Genomic DNA, 19793 nt, shown 5'->3' with positions numbered 1-19793 from the left:
GGCGTGCGAGGATTTCGTTACACTGCAAAATCCTGGAGCGCCGCGATTACCGCGCGCCACCGCATGCGATTCCACGCCTCACCATGCGCAATGCATGCGTCACCCACGCGTCGACCTATTTTACAAGACGCGTAAATGAGGCGCAAATGACGGCCAAGTGGGACAGGCCCTTAACTTCACCAGTGCATCTAATTACATCCAACTTGAAAACAATAGGTAACAAAACAGTTAAGCCAATTCCAAATCCAACCTTTCTGTCCTGGGCCTCGTCCATGGCCAGAGTGAGCCCCTCCCCTTCCCAGCTCTCCCAAAGCCCACTGTCTCCGCCTCTTCCTTTCTTCTTCCTGCCCCCCCCCCCACCCCATTAGTCTGAAGAAGGGTCTTGACCCAAAACGTCACCTATTCCTTCGCTCCATAGATGCTGCCTCACCCGCTGAGTTTCTCCAGCATTTTTGTCGACCAGCCAAATATCCAATATATATTTCCACCGCATGTAATATTTGTACTGCAATATTCTTTGCTTTGCCTGGACTTAATGCTCAGGGCTGAACCAGGATCCGTAAAAGGATCCTTTGGCCTTTTAAGGGGACTCGTCTATTTAAGGGCACATTGCAATATTTATATCTCAGGCACATTTCTATACAGGTCCATCACCGATTCTCCGGCAACTGGTTGTCCGGCACCTCCTTTAATCCGGTCAAAATCACGAGAGCGCGCTTGAAATCCACCCCCCAGAGGTCCCTCTGAAAATGTGTCGCCTAGGCCGGGTGAGGCGGCCGATCTCGACCTCATCGGGACTTCCGCGGCCGATCCGGGGGTGGAATTTGCCCCTTTGCGGACGGGAGCTCTGGAACTCCGGCACGGCCGATCCGTTCCCACGGCCGACTTCCGAGGCCGACTCGGCGGAACGTTCTGGCACCGTTGGACTCCTCCTGAAGGCCGTGACCTCTGTTGGTCCAGCAACACGTCAATCCAGAAAGGCTCTGGAACCAAGGTTAGGCCGGAAAGTCGGTGGTGGGCCTGTACCTTCGGCACTACAATACTAACAACTGACTTGTGTACTAAAAGACATCAAGTCACAACTATGGTAGAAAATTAGCCAGATCTAGATAAGTTATACACATTCCTTGTACAAAATTATTATCAGAAATGTTTTCAAAAATATTGAATCCAAAAGCTAAAGGCTAATTTATTCTAAATACGAATGCAAATTCACCCTCCAGTGAATACAACCATCCCAACAGAAATGGTACCAAATAAAATGGGCCTCATTTTCACTCTCCCAGACGAGACAAGCTAACTTGGCATTAAAAAGGACAAAACATAGAGATCTCTTATTTATTCTTTGAGCCTGGCAAATGTCACTGACTGGGCAGGAATAGTGAACAATCCAAACCGGAAATTTAAATTTTGGGGCGGCACGATGGAGCAGGGGTAGAGTTGCTGCCTCACAGTGCCCGAGACCCGGGTTCGATCCTGACTACCTATGGGCGCTGTCTGTACGGAGTTTGTACGTTCTGCCCAGTGATCTCCAGGTACTCTGGTTACCTCCCACAAAGACGTACAGGTTTGTAGGTTAATTGGCTTTGGTGAAAATTTCTAATTGGCCCGAGTGTGTAGGATACGGGGATCACTGGTCGGCATGGATTCGGTGGGCCGAAGGGCCAGTTTTCTCAACAACAATAAAAGGGAATCATCTGCGCCATCTTAACATTTTAATGAAGCTCTTTTGTGGACCACTAAAAGTTGTGTTTATGTCGAAACATCCAATTCTCTAATTATTATTGTAACCTTTCCAGAATGCGCAACATAAGTATTTACTGCCATGTATAAAGGTCAGTGGTATTTACAATAGCAGCTAAATCAAATGTAATTATTTTTCATCATTGTATTGGTAAAATAATACTCAATGAACTGTACACAAGGCTGTAAACTGCGTTGCTATTTCTTTCCCTCACAATTTTGAGCCATTATAAGATGACAGAAATGATAAAATACTCAAAGGACGTATGGATTAAGTGCATAATGAAGGGTCTCGACACGAAACGTCACCCATTCCCTCTCTCCAGAGATGCTGCCTGTCCCGCTGAGTTACTCCAGCATTTTGCGTCTATCTTAAGTGCATAGACTTCGTCTCATCCAATTCTATAGAACAGAAGATGGCGTTTTCTGCCAAATAATCACCAAAATCCAAGTTTGTAACTCAGGAAGACTAGTGACGACATCACATGAGTTTCAGGCAATGGGATAAAAGTCTGACACATTTCGGAAATATTGTTTCAACCAAGAGACTAAGATAGACTTGAAAATAAACTGCCTCAGATACAAGATATTTTATGAGGGAATTCTCTCCGCAGATGCTGCCTGACCATTAGCTTCAGTGTTAATGTCGATTGTGATACCTTTAGTTGGAGAGAATGATTTAAGGGATATTGAATTTGAGTCTTGGGCTAGGCTTGGTCATTACAGATTTTGGGGTGTTTTAATATAGAAAATAACTCCCAATCCTATAGCTGGATTAAGGGATATACGTATTTTAAACAATCCACATTGGCAGAGGTTGAGTAGGCTGGGTCTCTATTCCTTGGAGCGCAGGAGGATGAGGGGTGACCTTTTTGAGGTGTACAAGATCATGAGAGGAATAGAAGATAGACACAAAATCCTGGAGTAACTCAACGGGACAGGCAGCATCTCTGGAGGGAAGGAATGTGCGACGTTTCGGGTCGAGACCCTTCTTCAGACCCGAAACGTCGCCCATTCCGTCTCTCCAGAGACACTGAGTTACTCCAGCTTTTTGTATCTATCTTCGGTTTAAACCAGCACCTGTAGTTCCTTCCTACACATGAAAGGAATAGATCGGGTAGATGCACAGAATCTCTTGCCCAGAGTTGGTAAATCGAGGACATAAGTTTAAGGTGAAGAGGAAAAGATTTAATAGGAATCTGAGGGGTAACATTTTCACACAAAGGGTGGTGGGTGTATGGAATGAGCTGCCGGAGGAGGTAGTTGAGGCTGGGACTATCCCAACGTTTAAGAAACAGTTGGACAGGTACATGGATAGGACAGGTTTGGAGGGATATGCTCGCAGGTGGGACTAGTGTAGTTGGGTCAAGTTGGCTGGTGTGGGCAAGTTGGGCCGAAGGGCCCGTTTCCCACACTGTATCACTCTACGACTCTGACACATAACCGCACTTTTACTTGGGTTGAATATACGAGTTGAGTAACCTTGAGGAAACATGGCGGGACATTTAGGGAACTTTCCTATTTTGAATAAATGTTGAGACAGGAAAGCTAACTCAGCCTCAGATTCATGTTCATGTGATAGGAACAGAATTAGGCCATTCGGCCCATCGAGTCTATGCCACCATTCAATCTTTCCCTCTCAACCCCATTCTCCTGCCTTCACCCCATAACCCCTGATACCGTTACTAATCAAGAATTTGTCAATCTCCGCCTTAAAAATACCCAATGACTTGGCCTCCACAGCCATCTGTAACGATGAATCCACAACCCTCTAGTTAAAGAAATTCCTCCTCATCTCCATTCTTAAGGCATGTCTGAGGTTGTGGCCTCTGTTCCTAGACTCTCCCATTAGTGGAAACATCCTCTCCACATCCACTCTATCCAGGCCTTTCACCATATGGCAAGCTTCAATGTGGTCTCCCTCATTAATTGACACAGATTAGAAACTGTCATAAAACATAGAAAATAGTTGCAAGTGTAGGCCATTCAGCCCTTAAAGCCAGCACCGCCATTCAAGCTGCTCATCCAAAATCAGTTTCCCGTTCCTGCTTTCTCCCCATATCCCTCGATTCCCTTAGCCCCAAGAGCTAGATCTAGCTACATCCAGTGAATTGGCCTCTACTGCTTTCTGTGGCAGAGAATTCCACAGATTCACAACTCTCTGGTGATAACGTTTTTCCTCATCTCAGTCCAAAATGGCCTACCACTTATGGAGGTTTGCCACATGGAACTGAACCAAATTAGGGTGTTAGACTTTCATGATTCAATCGCCCTCACATCGATGCTTGGTGCGTCCATCTGAATAAGACATTGACAGAAAATAGGTTCCTTCTATAGATGGCAATATTCAATATTGCACATTGATGGCATCAGAGACCGGTCAAAAAAATAAATATAAGGGGAAGCACAGGAACTATTTAAATTTAGTACTACGACAGATTTTCCAAAAATCACACTAGACGACCTATACACAGGTTTAACTTTGTTAATAAAGTATATCATATGCCTTAAGGGCCTGTCCGACTAACATTAACACAACGCACCCGTCATAGTCGCAGCAGGTCGCCGAAAATTTTAAAAATGGTGAAAATCCAGCGGCGACCAGAAAAAGGTACGACTCTTTGGGCGACTACTCACGACCATACAGGCGTCAGCCCACCACATGTTGCTGGATTTTCAACATTTTGAACATTTTCGGCGACCTGTTGCAACGATGATGGGTGCCAGCAAGTCGCTGAAATAAATCGCGTAAGTGGGACAGGCCCTTTACACACAACCAAGAGCGTTTAAGAAATCTCCCTTTAAACATTGTGTTATGTTCTTTCTCCCCCCCCCCCATATAAAACATTCCCGAATACAAACAGAAGGAAATGATATTCTCAAGATAGATACAAAAAGCTGGAGCAACTCAGCGGGACAGGCAGCATCTCTGGAGAGTAGGAACGGTCTCCGGTCGAGACCCTTCTTCAGACTGAAGAAGGGTCTCGACCCGAAATGTCATCCATTCCTTTTCTCCAATAGACAATAGACAATAGGTGCAGGAGTAGGCCATTTGGCCCTTCGAGCCAGCACCGCCATTCAATGTGATCATGGCTGATCATCCCCAATCAGTACCCCGTTCCTGCCTTCCCCCCATATGCCCCGACTCCGCTATCTTTAAGAGCCCCATCTAGCTCTCTCTTGAAAGTATCCAGAGAACTGGCCTCCACTGCCCTCTGAGGCAGAGAATTCCACAGACTCACAACTCTCTGTGAAAAAAAATATTTCCTCATCTCCGTTCTAAATGGCTTACCCCTTATTCTTAAACTGTGGCCCCTGATTCTGGACTCCCCCAACATCGGGTATATGTTTCCTGCCTCTTGCGTGCCCAAACCCTTACGTTTGCTGCCTGTCCGGCTGAGTTACTCCAGCTTTTTGTGTCTATCTTCGGTTTGAACCAGCATCTACAGTTCCTTCCTACACAGAATGACATTCTCGCTGGCTTTGAAAGGACTAAAAGTTTGGTCCACTATTGACGGCAGCCATTTTTGTTCCTCGAAGGTCCCCTGTCCTTCTTCAGTAAGACCTTTGATGGTCAAAGACATAGTTGCCTGACCTCTTCCTCCTTGCATTCATAATACTTCCATGTAAAGGCATTCGCTCTAGTTGGAATGTTACGTTCGAGGCAGTGCTGGCACTACAAACAGTTTATATCAGGCAGGGGTATGAAGAGTTCACTCTTTGTATACTCCTTATAGGACAGGGAAAGTACAAGGACAAAGGATCTGCATCCTTTCACTTATTTTTGTGTCTTCGCCCTGGGCATTCTGTTATAACAGCACCTCTAGTTCGGATCAGTATCCACTTTTTACTCAAAATGCCGGAGTAACTCAGCGGGACAGGCAGCATCCCTGGAGAGAAGGAATGGGCGACGATTTGGGCCTGAAGAAGGACCTCGACCCGATACGTCACCCATTGCTGCTCTCCTGTCCCGCTGCGTTACTCCCAGCGATTTGTGTGTGTCCATCTTCGGTGTAAACCAGCATCTGCAGCTCCTTCCCACACTCTATACTCTCTCGTACTCCTCCAGACTCCATCGGCCCAAGAGTTCGGGTACGCCCAATCGGATTGTCTGCAGCCGCGCCTGGCTCCGTCCTGGGTGAAGGCAGGTTTTAGATCAGGATTTCCACCATCTCATTGTCGGAAAAGTCCTGCGCTCTCGGCAGCGGGGGGCCTCTCCTGTCGAGCGTGCTGCTTAGAAATGGGGTATAGTCTGCAGAGAGGAACAAAAAAAAGGAAAACAACAGTTTCAATACCGCAAACGTTCTCAACAATCCCTTCCGCGCGAACCTCAACTGGGGCCAATCGGTGGAAAGTCAACCCAACGTGTCACACACGTGACCAGACGATGATGTCAAATGCGTTTTAAAAAATCCTTGGAAGAGATTAATCTCGTTCATTGCCGTTTTCCCACCTACAGAACTATAATGCGTGCCTGCTAAAGATATGCACAATCCAGCTTTTTTAAAGTTCACAGGGTTTGTAAGATAAAACAGAGTTACTAAAACAATGCTATCGTGTCGGGTCACACACGTGACCGGCCGTGTTTGACCTCCGACCAGAAACAAACATTGTCGGCATAACGTGTAAAAATTTCACCTGATAAACTTTAAAAAAAAAAAAAAAATATGGATCGTATATACACACAGTACAAAACAATATACCTGTAATGCTTTCAGAATTAGAACAGATGTATTCCACAGTTTTTCATATTTTGGGTCACACACGTGACTACAAATGGCCCAACTTCATTTTATGAAGTGTTGAATTTTTCCCACTTTAAGTAACTAACCCACAACAGCCTACTTCTCCCTCCCCTCTCTGCGCCTATGTCTTGTGGTCTGATGAATTTTGAATTTGATCTTCCAAATAGATTAACTGAAAACTGGGCATCTCAATTCACCGTAAGTTCATAAACTATAGGAGCCGAGTTGGGCCATTCGGCCCATCGAGTCTACTCCGCCTCCATTCAATCATGGCCGATATATCTTTCCCGCTCAACCCCATTCTCCTGCCTTCTCCCCATGACCCCTGGCACCCGTACTAATCAAGAATCTGTCAATCTCCGCCTTAAAAATACCCAATGACTTGGCCTCCACTGCCTTCTGTGGCAATGAATTCCACGGAAAATCACCACCCTGACTAAAAAAATTCCTCCTCGTCTCCTTTCTAAAGGTACGTCCTTTTATTCTGACAGCTAGATTGTGAAAGGTTTACAGATACAGGCACAGATAATTAAGTATTCTAACGAACTTAAATGCTTCCCGTATTATTGTGTTATTAGGAGTTATGCAAATAATATCTCTGGAATGTTACCTATCAGGTTTAAGGAACTATACAAAACAATCTGTAAGGACATCCTGGAGACTTGTTGTTTGTCTTTGGTGTGAAATACTTTGCTAAATAATTCACACAGGATTCCATTTCACCTTCACAGTGAAATTTAAGTTTCCATGAAATTAATCATTACCTTATTGACAGTTTTTAGTTTAGTTTATTGTCACGTGTACCAAGGTACAGTGGATAGCTTTTGTTGCAAGCTAACCAGTCCGAGGAAAGACAATACACGATTACAATCGAGCCATTTACAGTGTCTAAATACATGTTAAGGGAATAACGTTTAGTGCAAGGTAAAGCCAGCAAAGTCCGATCACGGATAGTCCGAAGGTCACCAACGAGGTCTGAAGATTGGGTCTCGACCCGAAACGTCACCTATTCCTTCTCTCCAGAGATGCTGCCTGTCCCGCTGAGTCACTCCAGCTTTTTGTGTCTACGTTCGCTGCATATAGTAGTTCACGACTGCTCTCTGGTTGTGGTAGGATGATTCAGTTGCCTGATAACAGCCGGGAAGAAACTGTCCCTGAATCTGGAGGTGTGCGTTTTCACACTTCTGTACCTTTTGCCTGATGGGAGAGGGGAGAAGAGGGAGTGGCCAGGGTGCGACTGGTCCTTGATTATGCTGCTGGCCTTGCCGAGGCAGCGTGAGGTGTAGATGGAGTCAGCGGTCAACGCTAAACTAAGAAAAAGACGCCTTTTCCAAATCATTTACTACATTTTTGTTCTCTCAATGAACCTTCTAGAAATCTTGATTAAATATTTTATGGGTGGCACGGTGGCGCAGTGGTAGAGTTGCTGCCTTACAGCGCCAGAGACCCGGGTTTGATCCCGACTATGGGTGCTGTCTGTACGGAGTTTGTACGTTCTCCCCGTGACCTGCGTGGGTTTCCTCCGGGTGCTCCGGTTTCCTCCCACATTCCAAAGACGTACAGGTTTGTAGGCTTCGGTAAAGATTGTAAACAGTCCCTAGCATGTAGGATAGCGTTAGTGTGCGGGGATCACTAGTCGGCGCGGACTCGGTGGGCCGGAGGGACTGTTCCCGTGCTGCATCTCTACACTAAACTAACTTTTTAGGGCCAATAAATGGAAAAGGTGCTTATTTATGTTACTGGTGGGATCACATTGAACATCTTCTTCTTAGGCCCTCTAGGGAGCATAGGTCCATGGACAAATGTCCTCCACCTCACTCGGTTGTTGGCAGTTCTTTCGAGATCTCCCCAGTTGAGCCCACTCTCAGGCATTCCTGTCTGGCCACCTCTTCTCCAGCTGTTCCTGGGGCGACCTCTTTTCCTTTTTCCTTGAGGGTTCCATTTCAGGGCTTGCCGGGTGATGTTTGTGGCAGGTTTCCCGAGGGTGTGTCCAATCCAACTCCATTTTCTCCTTCGAATTTGTAAGTCAATGGGCTCCTGGCTTGTTCTTCTCCACAGGTCCACATTGCTCACTTTGTCTCTCCGCCAGATGTTTTCTCCTAAGGCAGGTGTTAATGAATGTCTGCAGCCTGTTTGTAGTGCGGTTGGTGGTTTTCCATGTCTCTGATCCACACAGCATCACCTGTTTCACATTTGAGTTAAAGATGCGTATTTTTGTGTTGATTGAGATGTGTTTTGAGCTCCAGATCTTCCCGAGCATGTTAAACACCACCCTAGCCTTATTGATTCTACTTTTTATGTCTGCCTCTGTCCCTCCGGTGATGTCCACAACACTGCCTAGGCATGTGAATGTTTCTACCTCCTCTAGAGCAGAAGGATGGGGTTGCTGGTTTTGGAGTGGATCCTCATCACCTGTGTCTTTGCTGTGTTGGGTGCATGACTAAGTTGTGTTGCAGCTTGTGAGAGTCTGTCTGTCTTCTCCTGCATCTGTATCTGTGTGTGTGAAAGGAGAGCTACGTCTGCAGGTCAGGTAATGTAGAAATAGTCTTATGGACAACAGGCTGTGAAGATTTTTTTACCCCATCGGTGGCCAGATCAGTTACCTCATCAAGAGTGAAGAGTGGTTTATTGTCTTATGCACCGAAACAGAACATTTGTGATCATAATTCAGCAATCCCTGTCGGAATCTAAACCTATGTATTATACAAGTCCACCACTGATTCTCCGGCACCTCCTTTAATCCGGGCAAAATTACTGGAGCACACTTGAAATCCCCCCTGGAAGTCCCCGACCTCATCGGGATTTCTGCGGCCGATCGGGGGATGGAATCTGCCCCCCTGCGGCCAGGGATCTGGAACTCCGGCCCGGCCAGAGCTGACAGATCCGTTCCCATAGCCGACTTCCGAGGCCGACTTTGTGGTACCGTTGGACTCCACTCGGAGGCTGTGACCTCTGTTGGTCCGGCAAAACGGATAACCAAGGGTGCCAGAAAATGGGTGGTGGGCCTGTAGTGACCAGGGTCAGAAGTCAACTAGCCTCAGATATCTACATAGTCCTCCCTCTCTTCTCTACAGCTCACACAGTTTACCAACAATCAAATGTGCAGGAAGGAACTGCAGATGCTGGTTTAAATCGACGATAGACGCAAAATGCTGGAGTAACTCAGCGGGACAGGCAGCATCTATAGAGCGAAGGAATAGGTGACGTTTCGGGTCGACATCCTTCTTCAGACGAAATGTTCGGCACAGACATTTTGGGCTGACGAGCCTGTTCTTCTTGCACTGTACAGTTCTTTGTTTTGTATATTTCAAACAATAATATATTTTGCACCCATATTTATACCTGGGCCCATGTTTTATTTTGAACTATGCACCAAGATAATAATAAATGTCATGGTTAGCAAAAGGTTGCTCAATCTTCAACAAGGGTTATGCAAGGTCAGCAAGTCACGTTATCAAGTTGTAACACAATGATAAATCACAGATTAGCCTTCGTGTAACTCAGGATGCAGCGTTGCACCAGGAACAACTGGGTCTTGAAAAATACACCAAACCCTGGTGACTCTGTATACTGAAGATGCACACAAAAAGCTGGAGTAACTCAGCGGGACAGGCAGCATCTCTGGGGAAAAGGAATAGGTGACGTTGCGGGTCGAAACAGGACACGCAAGAGGCAGGAAACATGTTCCCGATGTTGAGGGAGTCCAGAACCAGGGGCTACAGTTTAAGAATAAGGGGTAAGCCATTTAAAACGGAGACGAGGAAACAGTTTTTCTCACAGAGAGTGGTGAGTCTGTGGAATTCTCTGCCTCAGAGGGCGGTGGAGGCCGGTTCTCTGGATACTTTCAAGAGAGAGTTAGATAGGGCTCTTAAAGATAGCAAAGTCATCAGGGGTTATGAGGAGAAGGCAGGAACGGGGTACTGATTGGGGATGATCAGCCATGATCACATTGAATGGCGGTGCTGGCTCGAAGGGCCGAATGGCCTACTCCTGCACCTATTGTCAATTGAGACCCTTCTTCAGACTGAGAGTCTCTGGAAAGGGAAGCGAGAGATATAGACGGTGATGTGGAGAGATATAGAACAAATGAATGAATAGGCAAAAAAAAAAGATGATGAAGGAAACAGGCCATTGTAAGCTGTGGGCGAGGTGAAAACGAGTTAGACAACGAAACTCACCAGGACGACTCTGCAATCTGTCTCAGTGTACTAATCCTATACACAAGCTCACAAGTGATAGGAGCAGAATTAGGACCATTTGGCCCATCAAGTATACTCCGCCATTCAATCATGGCTGATCTATTTTTCCCTCCCAACCCTGTTCTCCCCATAACGCCTGTCACCCGTACTAATCAAGAATCTATCAATATCTGCCTGAAAAATGCCCAATGACTTGGCCCCTACAGCCGTCTGTGGGAATGAATTCCATAGATTCACCACCCTCTGACTAAATAATTTCCTTTCTCATGTACACTTGTACTGCATGTAAGATGTGCTTAGTTTAGTTTAGTTTAGAGATACAGCATGGAAACAATCCCTTTGGCCCACTGAGTCCGCACCGGCTAGTGATCCCTGTACACTAGCACTATCCTACACACACTAGGGGTAATGTACAATTTTTACCGAGGCCAATTATCCTACAAACCTGCACATCGTTGGAGATGTGGAAGGAAACCGGAGCACCCGAAGAAAACCCACAGGGTCACGGGGAGAACGGACAAACTCCGTACAGACAGCACCCGTAGTCATGATCGAACCCGGGTGTCTGGCGCTGTGAGGCAGCAACTCTACCGCTGCGCCACCGTGCCAGCCTCTTGCCGTGGGACCAAGAGAATAAAGAGCTGTGAATCGTGTAGGGAGGAACTGCAGATGCTGATTTCAACCGAAGATAGACACAAAACGCCGGAGTAACTCAGCGTGACAGGCAGCATGTCTGGAGAGAAGGAATGGGTGGCCCTTCGGGTCGAGATCCTTCTTCAGACCGGTTAGGGATAAGGGAAATGAGAGAGATAGAGGCGATGATGTAGAGAGATAAAGAACAATGAATGAATGATATGCAAAAAAGTAACGTTGGTAAAGGAGATAGGCCATTGTTAGATGTTTGTTGGGTGAAAACGAGAAGAGTTGTGAGCAGTTCAGCTTGGAGGGAGTCAGGATCGAACCCCTGTATATATTTAGCTTAGAGATACAGCTGTGGAAATAGGCCCTTCGGCCCACCAGGTCCGCGCTGACCAGCGATCCCCGCACATTAACACTATCCTACACACACAAGGGACAATTTTTACATTTACCAAGCCAATTAACCTACAAACCTGTACGCCTCGGGAGTGTGGGAGGAAACTGTGAAGATCTTGGAGAAAACCCACGCAGGTCACGGGGAGAACGTACAAACTCCGTACAGACAGCACCCGTGGTCGGGATCGAACCCGCGTCTCCGGCGCTGTGAGGCAGCAACTCTGCCGCTGCGCCACCGTGACTGTCCCCAAGTGACATGAGGTGTGACATGAACGTACCATTATAGTTGCCTGTTGCTTCCAGCTGTGTGGGGCTGTTGGTGCCGAGCTTCCCGGGCGCGAGTGACACAGCGCCCAGCTTGTTGTGCTCAGGTCCACGCTCCGTCTGGGTGCTGCTGTCACGACTCCCCGTCTTGGAGTGCGCTGACGGGACGGGCGTGGAGGGCAGGACGGGGGAGGAGGACGACGACTGCAACTCGTTCCTGTCCGGGCTCAGCAGGAAACCTGAAAGAATGGGAGGGACACAACTGCGACTAAAGTGCGAGCCAAACAACCGGCTACGTTTCACGTCCCGATATCAACACAGTGGCGCGGAGCGTGGTGAATCTGTGGAATTCATTGCCACAGACGGCTGTGGAGGCCACGTTAAAAGATATCTTTAAGGCAGAGATTAGCAAGAGTGTTCATAAGGAATAGGAGCAGAATTAGACCATTCGGCCCATCAAGTCTACTCCGCCATTCAATCATGGCTGATCTATATTGATGTGAATAACAATATTATTATTATTACTATTAATGTTTAATGTTTTATGTGTCATTCCTAACTGTCACTGTAAGTCATGTTGTCACTTGTGGGCGGAGCACCAAGGCAAATTCCTTGTATGTGAATATACTTGGTCAATAAACTTATTCATTCATTCATTATTCATATCTCTCCATCCGAACCCCATTCTCCTGCCTTCTCCCCATAACCCCCGACACCCGTACTAATCAAGAATCTATCTATCCCTGCCTTAAAAATATCCATTGACTTGGCCTCCACAACCGTCTGAGCAAAGAGTTCCACAGATTCACCAAACTTTGACTAAAGAAATTCCTCTTTATTTCCTTCCTAAAGGAACGTCCTTTAATTCTGAGGCTATGACCTATAGTCCTAGTCTCTCCCACTAGTGGAAACATCCTTTCCGCATCCACTCTATCTATGCCTTTCATCATTCTGTAAGTTTCAATTGAGGTTAACCTCAACTCCAGCGAGTAGAGTCCCAGTGCTGTCAATTGCTCATCATATGCAAACCCACTCATTCCTGGAATCATTCTTGTTAACCTCCTCTGGATCATTCAAAGGTAGACAAAAATGCTGGAGAAACTCAGCGGGTGAGGCAGCATCTATGGAGCGAAGGATTAGGCGAAGTTGCGGGTCGAGACCCTTCTTCAGACTAATGTCGGGGGGGGGGGGGGGGAGAAATGAAAGGAAGGGGCGGAGACAGTAGGCTAGTGGGAGAGCTGGGAAGTGGAGGGGAGGGAGGAAGAAAGCGAGGGTCATTCAAATGGGTTCCGGGCGAGGAATCTTTTGACAAAGATGTTTACCTAAACTGCCCTTCCAGCTCCTGTCCTCCTTCTTCTCCTCAATGATGGGGTTACTGGACAGCAGTGAGGAGTAGGACGTGGGCCCAGAGGTAGCGTTGGAGATAGAAACCAAGGACTTTGACGGTCTTAACGCAGCTGGCTGTTCCGTTTTCACTTGCTCTCTCCTTGACCTCTGCTGGAGGACTTTGATCATCGCATCCTTCTCAATTATCTGAGCATGAAGGGTCTTAATCCTAAACAAATCAAGACAGGGGTACAGAGGATCAAGAAATGTCAAAGTCCAGACAAGTTATAACAAATCTTCCTCACAATATCACAAATGAACAAGTTTAGTTTTAGTTTTCCAGGCGCAGCGCAGAAACAGGCTCTTCAGCCCACCGGGTCCGCGCCGACCAGCGACCCCCACACATTAACACGATCTTACACGCACTAGGGACAATTTATGATTTTACTGAAGCCAATTAACCTACAAGCCTGTACATTGTGGGAGGAAAGTGGAGTACCCGGAGAAAACCCACGCGGGTCACGGGGAGAATGTACAATCTCTGTGCAGACAGCACCCGTGGTCAGGATCGAACCCGGGTCTCTGGTGCTGGAAAGCAGCAACTCTACCGCTGCGCCACCGTGCCGCAGAAAAAGTTGTAATTTATGGGTATTGGTTTGTGACATATCGTATAGGAGCGAGGTGTCACATAAACCCATGTAAAATATATTGGGTGTGTATACCAATTGTAAGCAATATTGATTTCTCTAACGTCAAGTAACCCCGGCATTCCATCCCTCCCCCACCCAAGTCGCACCAGCTTCTCGTTTTCACCCAACAAACAGCTTACAATGGCCCGTTTCCTTTATCATTGTTACTTTTTTGCATATCCTTCATTCATTGTTCTTTATCTCTCTACATCACCGTCTATATCTCTCGTTTCCCCTTTCCCCGACTAGTCTGAAGAAGGCTCTTGACCTGAAACGTCACCCACTCCTCTCTCTCCAGAGATGCTGCCTGTCCTGCTGAGTTACTCCAGCTTTTTGTGTCTATCTTCGTAAACAATATCTACTTATTTTACATCAAACTTGGCCACCCACGCGAATGGCACCATTGCATATTCCCCACCTGCTTTCCATGTCAAGACACCTCCGATTAGCCATGAGGATTTCTTCCTCTTCCTTCTGAATCCTGGCCTCCAAGGACGTTTCGTAGCTTCCATTTGGTGAATGGCCCAAGGATGTCGTATCCCTAACAATAAACAAACCAGGACAATTATCACCAGAGTTTAATCCTACATTCATACACAAGTTCAGAAGTTATCGGAGCAGAATTAGGCCATTCAGCCCCTTCAAACTCTGTACAGACAAGCACCGGTAGTCAGGATCGAACCTGGGACTTTGGTGCCGTAAGGCAGCAGCTCAACTGCTGAGCCACCGGGATACTTGTACACAAAAATGAATTTTCCTGGGCCTCGGTACATGTGACAAATAACATACCATAAACCATAAGACAACAAAGAACGAAGGTAGACACAAAATGCCAGAGTAACTCAGCGGGCCAGGCAGCATCTCTGGAGAGAAGGGATGAGCGACTCCAGGGATGCTGCCTGTCCCGCTGAGTTACTCCAGCATTTTGTGTCTATCTTCGATTTAAACCAGCATCTGCAGTTCCTTCCTTGACGATAAAATGATGAAGTGATAACTTTATTGTCTATTATTAAGTGGGGCGGAAGATTGCAACCTTCACGTGGTCCGCCCTGTTTCGACGAATGCTATCAACCCGGCGTGCACAATCAAGTAAGATCAAATAGAACAAGTTCTACAACTTTAGGATGTGCACGCCATACGCAGGAAGAAGTGATAATAACAGTAAACCGTTTAAGAAAGAACTGCAGATGCTGGACAAATCGAAGGTAGACAAAAATGCTGGAGAAACTCACCCGCTGAGTTTCTCCAGCATTAATGTACAACAATACATCGACCATGTTTTGAGGATACTAGAATCTGGGATCACAGCAGCAGCTTAGAACAGGGGGGATTTTTTGTGGAGCTTCCCGCCGCGTGCGTACCTTTGAGCAGCCACAGTTGCAGCCGCATCTAATGCGAATTGGCGCATCACACTTTCCTCCAGGTACTTCTGTTCCCACTTGGTCATGTCCGCCTCCAGCGCCAGGATCCTCTCCTCCTTTTCACGCAGCAGCTCCATCAAAGCCGTGGCGTTATACTCCGGGCCGCAGGCAGTCTGCGTGGTGCCCTGGCGCTGTGCAACGACAAAAGGAAAAGGCAGTCAAACAACCGTGAAGGGGTGTACAAAACCACGAGTGGAATAGTGTCGGAAGGAACTGCAGCTGCCCGTTTAAACCAAAGATAAGACACACAAAAAGCTGGAATAACTCAGCGGGACAGGCAGCATCTCTGGAGAGAAGGAACGGGCGACGTTTCGGGTCCTCAGTCTGGAGAAGGGTCTCGACCCGAAACGTCACCCATTCCTTCTCTCCAGAGATGCTGCCTGTCCCGCTGAGTTACTCCACTGTTTTCTGTCGATCGTTGGTGTAAACCAGCATCTGCAGTTCATTCCGAAATTTTTTATTTTAGTTTAGTTTAGAGATACAGCACTTAAACAGGCCCTTTGGGCAGATCACGGGAAGAACGTACTAACTCCATACAGACAGCACTGGTAGACAGTGTTGAGCAGGGGTCTCTGGCGCTGTAAGGCAGCAGCTTTTTCACACAGAGGGTGATGGGTGTATGGAACGAGCTGTCGGAGGAGGTAGTTGAGGCTGTTACTATCGTATAATTTAAGAAACATTTGGACAGGTACATGGATAGGGAAGGTTTAGAGGGGTGTGGAGCCAAACACAGGCATATGGGTCAAATGTAGATGGTTGGTGTGGGCAAGTTGGGCCGAAGGGTCTGTTTCCAAACTGTACGACTCAATTTTCACCCAGTGAGTTGTGAATTTGTGGAATTCTCTGCCACAGAAGGCAGTGGAGGCCGATTCACTGAATGTATTCAAGAGAGAGTTAGATATAGCTCTAAAGGAAGCAAGGGATATGGGGAGAAAGCAGGAACGGGGTACTGATTTTGGATGATCAGCCATGATCATACTGAATGGCGGTGCTGGCTCGAAGGGCCGAATGGTCTCCTCCTACACCCATTTTCTATGTTTCTATGAATATGACATATTACTATTACATCTCGTACTGCTGGAAATAGGCTGGGGCTGGAGGCAAAATGGAGGCAAATGCTGCAACGGGCCTTTGTGGTCAGCTGCAGTTAGAACTGTAAAATGGCTTCTCTTGCATATGGACTCCAGTGGGGGCTTCTGTACATTCTGTACTAACCGGGGGACTGTGCTTATGTACGGGAATAGTCTGGCTGCGCTGTATGCAAAATGTATTTCATTGCACCTTTGTACACATGCTAATAAAGGACCCATAAGCTAAACGAAAACTAAATGAAACTTAAACGAAAACTAAAACTATACTCAACCAAACTAAACTAAACTATATGATACATTTTGAGGGTTTCAGTTTGCTATTTCCCAACTCTCTCCCTTCCTCTCAAAGGTTATGGCCGACACCACAATGAGGTTCAAGAATTAAAAGCCATTCAGCAAAATCTCCAAGAAGTTATTGTTCACATTTACTCGAGTCGGGATGTAAAGGAAATTCAATGAATGTCTGTTAGTGGAGATAGCAGGCAGGCCTGACCTCACAAAGGCCAGGGGTCACATACTGCCACAACAAATCCATGGACTTCCTTCCTGAAAGGTCAAACCGTGAACTAGAGGGGCTTTTAGATTTTCCCGAAACATCTTCACCATTTCAATAAACAATAGGTGCAGGAGTAGGCCATTCGGCCCTTCAAGCCAGCACCGCCATTCAATGTGATCATGGCTGATCATGGTCCAACTCAGTATCCTGTACCTGCCTTCTCTCCATACCCCCTGATCCCTTTAGCCACAAGGGCCACATCTAACTCCCTCTTAAATATAGCCAATGAACTGGCCTCAACTACCTTCTGTGGCAGAGAATTCCACAGATTCACCACTCTCTGTGTGAAAAATGTTTTTCTCATATCGGTCCTAAAAGATTTCCCCCTTATCCTTAAACTGTGACCCCTTGTTCTGGACTTCCCCAACATCGGGAACAATCTTCCTGCATCTAGCCTGTCCAACCCCTTAAGAATTTTGTAAGTTTCTATAAGATCCCCCCTCAATCTTCTAAATTCTAGCGAGTACAAGCCGAGTCTATCCAGTCTTTCTTCATATGAAAGTCCTGACATCCCAGGAATCAGTCTGGTGAACCTTCGCTATGGCAAGAATGTCCTTCAGGGTCGAGATGCCCTGAAGGGTCTCCTTCCAAAATGTCACCCATTCCTTTTCTCCAGAGATGCTGCCTGACCCGCTGAGTATTCCCCATCTCCCCATATCCCCCAACTCCGCTTTCTTTAAGAGCCCTATCTAGCTCTCTCTTGAAAGTATCCAGAGAATCAGCCTCCACTGCCCTCTGAGGCAGAGTATTCCACAGACTCACAACTCTCTGTGAGAAAAAGTGTTTCCACGTCTCCGTTCTAAATGGCTTACCCTTTATTCTTAAACTGTAGCCTCTTAGTCTGGACTCCCCCAACATCGGGAACATGTTTCCTGCCTCCAGCGTGTCCAAACCCTTAACAATCTTATATGTTTCAATAAGATAACCTCTCATCCTTCTAAACTCCAGAGTGTACAAGCCCAGCCGCTCCATTCTCTAAGCATATGACAGTCCTGCCATCCCGGGAATTAACCTTGTGAACCTACAATAGCAAGAATGTCCTTCCTCAAATTAGGGGACCAAAACTAATTTCACCAATATTCAACCAATACTCCAAGTGTGGTCTCACTAGGGCTCTGTACAACTGCAGAAGGACCTCTTTGCTCTTATACTCGACGCTCTTGTTATAAAGGCCAACATGCCATTCGCTTTCTTCACTGCCTACTGTACCACCATTTTTAATTTAAATTCCAGACATGTCCATTTGAGTTCACAGCAAACCAACACCTCTTCTTCCATAAAAGGCTTAGGAAGTTTGGCCTGTCCCCAACTACTCTCACCAAATTCTATAGATTCATCGTGAAAACCATTTCATTGGAATGCACCGTATCTTGGTTTGGGAACAGCTCCATCCAAGACCACATGAAATTGCAGAGAATTGTGGACACAGCCCAAACCATCACACAAACCAACCTCCATTCCATTGACTCCATTTACACCTCACGCTGCCTTGGCAAGGCCAGCAGCATCATCAAGGGCCAGTCGCACCCTGGCCACTCCCTCTTCTCCTCTCTCCCATCAGGCAAGAGGTACAGAAGTGTGAAGACGCACACCTCCAGATTCAGGGACAGTTTCTTCCCGGCTGTTATCAGGCAACTGAACCATCCTGCCACAACTAGTGAGTGGTCCTGAGCTACTATCTACCTTATTGGAGGCCCTCCGACTATTTTTAATCGGACTTTACCTTGCACTAAACGTTATTCCCTTTATCCTGTATCTGTACTCTGTGGACAGCTTGATGGCAATCGTGCCTTGTCTCTCCGCTGACTGGATAAACACGGTATTTTCACAGTACCTCAGTAAACGTGACAATAAAACAAACTAAACCAAACCTAAACCTACGTAAACTATGTGAAACATTTTGAGGGGTTAATTCTGCTATTTCCCAACTCTCTCCCTTCCTCTCAAAGGTTAAGGCCGACACCACAATGCGGTTCGAGAATTAAAAGCCATTCAGCAAAATCTCCAAGCAGTCATTATTCACATTTACGAGTGTCAGGAAGTAAAGGAAATTCAATGAATGACTGTTGGTGGAGATAGCAGGCAGGGCCTGACCTCACACAGGTCACGGGTCACATACTGCCGCAGCAAATCCACGGACTTCCTTCTTGAAAGCACAACCGTGAACGAGACGGGCTTTAGGTTTACCTGAATCATCTTCACCATTTCCACCATTTTTAATTTAAATTCCAGACATGTCTAATTGAATTTAAGTTCCTCCCACGGCCACAAATGAGACTTGAACTGGTAAGGGCGGCACGGTGGCGCAGCGGTGGAGTTGCTGCCTTACAGCGCTAGAGACCCGGGTTCGATACAGACTACAGGTGCCGTCTGTACATTCTCTGTGTGGGTTTTCTCCGAGATCTTCAGTTTCCTCCCACATTCCAAAGACGTACAGGTTTGTAGGTTAATTGGCTTGGTATAAATGTAAATTGTCCCTAGTGCGTGTAGGATAGTGTTAGTGTGCGGGGATTGCTGGGCAGTGCGGATTCGGTGGGCCAAAGGGCCTGTTTCCGTGCTGTAGCTCTAAACTAAACTAAATTTCACTGTACCTCGTGACAAAAAATAAAACACCGAACCACATTATCATTACATCCGTTTTTGTATTCTCGTCCTCGCGAGATTTAAATCGCATCAAGGTGATGAAAAAATCATCGGGACTTCTCTTCCTTCAATCCGGGACAT

The 19793-nt window shown here is 46.6% G+C and overlaps 1 protein-coding gene across 1 annotated transcript in view; it reads right to left on the bottom strand.

Annotated features, from left to right (window-relative positions):
- Positions 1-5089: 5089 nt before the first annotated feature.
- The window catches only part of LOC116979220 (angiomotin-like), a 75375-nt gene continuing 60671 nt past the window's right edge, over positions 5090-19793 (bottom strand). The window contains exons 8-12 of the mRNA XM_033030793.1: positions 15363-15553; positions 14420-14542; positions 13309-13541; positions 12001-12225; positions 5090-5995 (exon numbers count right to left, since the gene is read on the bottom strand). Of these exons, the coding sequence (XP_032886684.1) occupies positions 5895-5995; positions 12001-12225; positions 13309-13541; positions 14420-14542; positions 15363-15553 (873 nt within the window). The 3' untranslated portion in view covers positions 5090-5894. The remainder of the gene's footprint in view (positions 5996-12000; positions 12226-13308; positions 13542-14419; positions 14543-15362; positions 15554-19793) is intronic.

The sequence above is a fragment of the Amblyraja radiata genome, chromosome 12, assembly GCF_010909765.2.
Source record: "Amblyraja radiata isolate CabotCenter1 chromosome 12, sAmbRad1.1.pri, whole genome shotgun sequence".
Classification (NCBI taxonomy): Eukaryota; Metazoa; Chordata; class Chondrichthyes; order Rajiformes; family Rajidae; genus Amblyraja; species Amblyraja radiata.
Note: the sequence above shows the minus strand (reverse complement) of the source record. Positions and strands in the feature narration are given on the sequence as shown.